Below are 6,138 nucleotides of genomic sequence, written 5' to 3' on the forward strand. Positions count from 1 at the left end.
TACACTCGGATCATATCACAGAATAAAGACCTGGCCGGCGTGTGGAAGGGCTGTTAATCGAGCAGGATTTCAGATTATGGGACCATAAAAAAATAAAAAAATAAATGATTTTAGTTCTGCATGTTTGAGGCCTTTAGTTTGCTGGCTGCATTCCATGCATATATTTAGCTTCTACATGTAGATGCACGCCTGAAACATAACACTACCAGTATTGCCAAACCACTGGACATTTCTGTGCATAAGAATATTATGATGCACATTTCAGCTGCTTTGAACAGGAAACAAGTATTTCTTTATTTGTGGCTAAAAACTCAATAGCAGAGAAATGTAGGATACAAATCTGTGAAATTATTAGGAACATAAAATATCAATGACTGGAAGGAACTTAGATAATATTTCTCAAAGTACATCATTTTCCAACAGCGATCATTGCTTACCTGCCAGCAGTAACGGGTACATGTTCTCGCAGCTTTTATTGGGTCACATCCAAAAGCACATGAACCCACAAATTAGTGGTGCTGTCAATCAAACCATACATGAATTTGCCAGCTTTGATATTAAGGTATGTTTCTTTAAAAGTTAATATGTTACATAAAAGAGTCATAAAGATGAACATTATCACAACCATTATGGCAATAATTGGTATATCTCATCAGATATCCACATGCAAAGTGTGCTCATATGATTAACCCGATACTGCTTGTCTATATGCAGATAAGACCAGATAAGACCATGAGCAATTGAGAATCCAATGCAGAGCAGCATGCTCTCATTTTTAATTTAATTTAATTTATGTATTTGAATCCACTCAGTGTGGACACTTCTGATTAAAAGACAAAAGAAACCTACCAGTGGGCTGATGCACACTAGAATGATCACTTGGTGGAATTTAAGCAACATCTAATTTGTTCAATGTGCCACCTGTTCCCTCCAGCTATGAGCGACACGCGTTAATACAACTTTACCTTCACCATGTTTGTTTCTCATGAGACAGTGACATTGATAAGCACATTTTAAAAGCCCCGAAGACATGTCGAAACTTTCCCTTCGCTTCAGATGAATGAACTTGCTTGGGAGGAGCCTTCACTTCCAGTTAACAAAAGAAGGTGAAAGGGCTCTTTTAATAGGGATGGATTTACAGGAAACGGCTGCCTTAAAGGATAAAGAAAGTGAAAGTTTGTGATGAAACGTATAAAAGGAGTGCATGCGCCATTGAGCCACACATCTGTTGAGGACAGGTGAAATAACACATACAGAGGGACAACATGATGTTCTCTAACTCTATGACACTATGGACATGTGCTCTGCTTATATTGAGCGTCGGTCTATGGAGCTGTACAACAGGTGAGGAAAATGTACCATTATTTAGCAATATCCTTGTGCAAGAGGTTTAAATGGAGAAGTTTTAAAATGTATTTGAACGCATCTGAAGGTTACACGAACAAGAATGCAAGTGCTTTATTTATTTGACAATGTCTTTACAATAATTTATAAAACAATTCTTAACTATCTGTAAAGATAATCTGGCTATTGTTTAGCAGGCGAGACTGTGAAAATGGCTGATGGTTAACATTCTGTGCACTGTTTAACTACCAAAGCTCAAGGTGATGGGGCGGCGGATTGCTGTTTAACCACCAGCGCCCAGCGCATCCCACAGAGGGTGGTGACGTCCTTCACCATTCAGACCAATGATGGAGCCTGCAGGATTCCTGCCACTATGTAAGTCGCATTACATGCATTTCAAAATGCCTCAATAGTGCTACAGACTTCAAGGTGTATGATTTTCCATATTTAAATATGGATGAATTTCCACAGATTTGTCACAAAGAAGGGCAGGAAGCTCTGCGCACCCTTTCCCAGTGAGAATAACTGGGTAAGCAAACTGATTGACCACATACTGTCAAGACCTGTAAGAAAACCTAAAGGTATGTGTTTGTATCTATTTCATCATCAAATTTAGAACATTACATAGTAGAAAACACACCACATGATAAAAATAATATAATTTATGGCACAACATAACATTTATGACACATAACAATGTTACAAACATAAAACAATACATAACATAATATAACATTTTGAACTCAACACGTAACTCAAGTTTTCTCTCTTCTCTTACAGGAAAAAAAGCGAGACAACAGTGAATCAGATTACGCAGGTCCAACCTTCTCGCACACTATGTGCATACAGAACTGATCCTGGAACAGATAGCTGATAACACTCATCATTAGTAAATGATCATTCTCAGGTTTACTACATGTGTACTCTAGAGCAGGTCAAAGTGTGAATCTACTGTCATATAATAGGAAGATGAGATATTCTTTTTTAATGTGAGTCTTTTCCTCCACTGGTCTACATGAAGAGATTTTAAGCTAATATTTCCACCACTTGTGGAGTTTGTATTTTGTCTACGTTGTATAAAGTTACTGTGTTTCCTGAGCCATTGAATGAAAATATATATTTTTCTTTTTCACATTTTCACTGTATTTGGGAATATAAATAAATTTTTAAACATGAAAATTGGCCACGTTTCTTGTTTGTTTTTGGGTGTGTGGTCAATTTGCATAATCTTAAAATGAACTAATGACCTTAAAACAAATTATTCTCAAAATCAAAATAACTAACTATGTACGATATGTGCGACACAAGCACTGCTTATAAAGTAACAGCAGCATTCTTGATAGCTCAAGCAACCAAAGTTACCTTTAAAATGGTTATTATATGAAGTATTTACCCTCTATACTATTATGAAGGTGTATTCAACCCTGTTTGAACTATCAATAATTTCTATATAGTTCAACCAATGCATTAATGCACAGTAGCAGAGCTTGCCGGTCTGCTGCACTCCCCCTAATGGAAAATCATGTCAAGTCAAGTTTTATTTGTTGTGCTTTTCTCTATATATTCTTTTAAATCATAAAAAGTGCAATATTTAAACAATTATATGACTAATATTTTATGTATATATGTGGTAATATCAGCTCTGTGCATGTGATAGAAGACCGTTGACTTATTGCCGACATTGTGGCATCCCATCAGCTGGCGTTAATTGCTTTCAGCTGTGTGATGAAGCTGCATTTGATTCCAGTTTTCTGAAGGATTAGGAGAAAGTTTTACCCCATGGATAGTGGTTTTGTACACACAAAAACTCATATGCACACATACAAATGTGCACAGAAATACCCAGAAACCCACAATCCAGATGCCCCAGAATTCTTTGCAGCCCTCCAGCAAGGAATGGACTGATTACTGAAGTGAAATGTCACTGGATTCTGTTGCGGAACAAACATGAAGAGTAAGACTCGTAGGCAGATAGATAGATAGATAGATAGATAGATAGATAGATAGATAGATAGATAGATAGATAGATAGATAGATAGATAGATAGATAGATAGATAGATAGATAGATAGATAGATAGATAGATAGATAGATAGATAGATAGATAGATAGATTTATATTTGACAGGAACTGTCTCACTGACTCAACTGCCCTTCCTGCCCTTCATACAGCCTCTGTATTCTATTTTTTTCTCGTTTTTATTCTTTCCTTTCATTCCTCTTTGAGGTAATGCTTCTCATACATCCTCTCAAAATCTCTTTTTTTTTTGTTTCTGTCTGTTCTCTTTCTCCCACTCTTTCAGTCTTCGAGGCTCAGCATCGCTCAGTGCCCAGCAGACCTGGTAGAGAATAAAAGAGCCGGTCTCTGTTGCCCTGCTTTCTCTTTCTGTATCCTGGAGGAGAAGTCTGATGGAGCAAGGGAATGATCGGAGAGAGAGAGAGAGAGAGAGAGAGAGAGAGAGAGAGAGAGAGAGAGAGAGAGAGAGAGAGAGAGAGGGGTGGGGTTGGCAGGCTAAATGGACTAGTGAGGCACATTAGATCTAATGGATGAAGCCTGTGGGGTCAGATCATTCAGTATGCTACAGCTCCTGGACCCCCTACACATGCGCTAATGCACCACATGGTCAAGAGACCCGGGCCCAATCCCAATTCGCTTACTTATACTAAGCACTACAGGTATGCCCTTTAGCCTACTTTAAAAATGAAAATTATTTGCAAACTGTATGTAATGTTTTTGTTTGTAATGCTGACATGTTATGTTTTAATTTGTATAAAAAGCAATTAGCAAAACCCCCTAGTAGTAAAAAGCTAAATCCCCATAGTCAACAGCAAAAAGTATTACCTTAAAATTAATTATTTCTTAAGTTCATACATTTAAAAGCTGCTGCGGTAGCTTTGGCCGTGCGTTCTCCTGCAGCGTTTGATGTACTTTAATCTAGGACACATAGTTTTTTAATCGAAGGGATAATAAATGAATTGGATCACATGGCAGCTAAAGATTTATCCTAGCTTAAGCTAAGCATTTCATCTGCATCTGAGTTTGATCTAATGCACCAAAATGTCTTTCAGAGCAATACTTGACATGTTTTGAGAGACTCAATTCAGGTAACCCTGGGTCAGTGTTTTCACTATACACTTTCCACCAGATGGACAATCTCGCTATACTCCTGAAAAGAAGTTTAAAATGAGAGCTAAATTGTGCTCGAGAGGTCAGTCACCCTTGCAAGCATCATGTTAATATTTCATAGAGAAATCTAGTGGATACCTTCATAGGAAATAGAAACAGAACAGGAGGAATAGGAGATACTTTGGCATACACCTTCTGGGATCATTTTAATAGCTTGAAAAACATCAGTAAAAGGTTGACACTTCATGATTTCATCCTAATATTTTAAAGATGACAAAAGTGTAGAGATTTTTTAAAGGGGACATATCATGCTAAATCCACTTTTTTAGCCCTTAAATGCATTTTGTTGTATATTTGGAGTGTTTAGAAGTACAGAAAATATGAAATTATTCTCTTCAGGTGCTTCGTTGATATCTTTATATTCTGTTTTGGTCATATTTTTCAACCTGTTCCGATTTTTCTGTTATCTATGACGTTTTGTGAACTAATACGTCACAGTATTTGCAGCGGAACTGCCAAATAAGGACATTGACTCCCGGCCCAACACTTCGAGCAATCCGCCATTTCTATTTCTCACTGCAATTTTGTAGTCCAAGCTAAAGGATGCAGAAGTTACGAGAGGGTAAGTTAAAATGTTCGGTTGTTGGATGTAGTAACCCACACGCTTCATTACACCGTCTAATGTAGATGAACTGCCGCGCTTGTGTCAGGACGCATGTTTAACTGAAAGAACGAGCAGAGAGAGAGACCCGGTCGCGCGCGCGCTGAGTAGGGTCTGCCTGCAGAGCCGGAGGCTGCATTTTCAGGACCCCACTTTTAGGACCGCATTTCTAGGACCCTAGGTTTTTAGTGACAGCGCCACCTACCGAATTAGAGGACCAGCGAAGATGGATGACAATCAAAGTGTGAGTATCAAATGCGAATAATTTTTTACAATTGCGATGCATTTAATTGGAAAGTTAACGTAGCAAACGTGATGGTGATTTGCTAAATAAATAGTCTTGAATGCATAGCCATAGTATTTAGCCTCTAATGCTTGAAAATGAATTGTTAGCACGTTCATTTAACGGAACTGTTGCGTGATAAGCCTGTGTTGACTTATTGACAGCACAATAAAACTGTAGCATGTTCGTTCTGAAAGCTTGTTAATTACTCATTGTTCTTCCATTTTAATTCAGTTAAAATAATCTTAATGTTTTCACTGTCACGTGCTCACAGTCAGCCTGTTTAACGTTACCCACAATACATGTTATGTGTAGTATGCGTCTACATGCGTCTCTTCATTTTGACATGGTTTTATAATGTGTGCTTTAAATATTATATACATATGTAAATGTGTGTGTGTATATATATATATATATATATATATATATATATATATATATATATATACACACACACACATATATGACCATATATATATATATATATGGTCAGAAAAAAAGTCGTGTCAATGTTATTTCTATTCAGATTTCTCAATTGAGATGGGCTTTATTGACATGAGTGTTTCTAGAACCTTTGTTCCCATAACATCAAAACCTTTTTTTTTTTTTTTCAAATCTTTGAACAGTATGCAATAATAGTATTATGAACATTAATTGATATGTGTGCACTACTAAGAAAAAAAAAATTAAAGAGTAGAACATGTTCAACTAAATGTTCCTTATTT

The 6,138-nt window shown here is 36.9% G+C and overlaps 1 protein-coding gene across 1 annotated transcript; it reads left to right on the plus strand.

Moving 5' to 3' along the window:
- ccl19b (chemokine (C-C motif) ligand 19b) lies at positions 1–2,523 on the plus strand. The gene is made up of 4 exons (XM_081354088.1): positions 1–1,344; positions 1,599–1,719; positions 1,816–1,925; positions 2,125–2,523. Exons 1-4 carry the CDS (start codon positions 1,266–1,268, stop codon positions 2,145–2,147), a joined length of 333 nt encoding a protein of 110 aa, XP_081210214.1. The 5' UTR covers positions 1–1,265; the 3' UTR covers positions 2,148–2,523.
- Positions 2,524–6,138: the final 3,615 nt, after the last annotated feature.

This window comes from Scardinius erythrophthalmus (assembly GCF_964197995.2).
Source record: "Scardinius erythrophthalmus genome assembly, chromosome: 23".
In the NCBI taxonomy this organism is placed as follows: domain Eukaryota; kingdom Metazoa; phylum Chordata; class Actinopteri; order Cypriniformes; family Leuciscidae; genus Scardinius; species Scardinius erythrophthalmus.

Bases quoted from the DNA above. Each gene is read 5' to 3' on its own strand.
- ccl19b (XM_081354088.1), top strand. From the start codon at position 1,266: ATGATGTTCTCTAACTCTATGACACTATGGACATGTGCTCTGCTTATA. The intron at 1,345-1,598 runs GTGAGGAAAATG...TAACTACCAAAG, and splicing joins TCTATGGAGCTGTACAACAG to CTCAAGGTGATGGGGCGGCG. The intron at 1,720-1,815 runs GTAAGTCGCATT...GAATTTCCACAG, and splicing joins TGCAGGATTCCTGCCACTAT to ATTTGTCACAAAGAAGGGCA.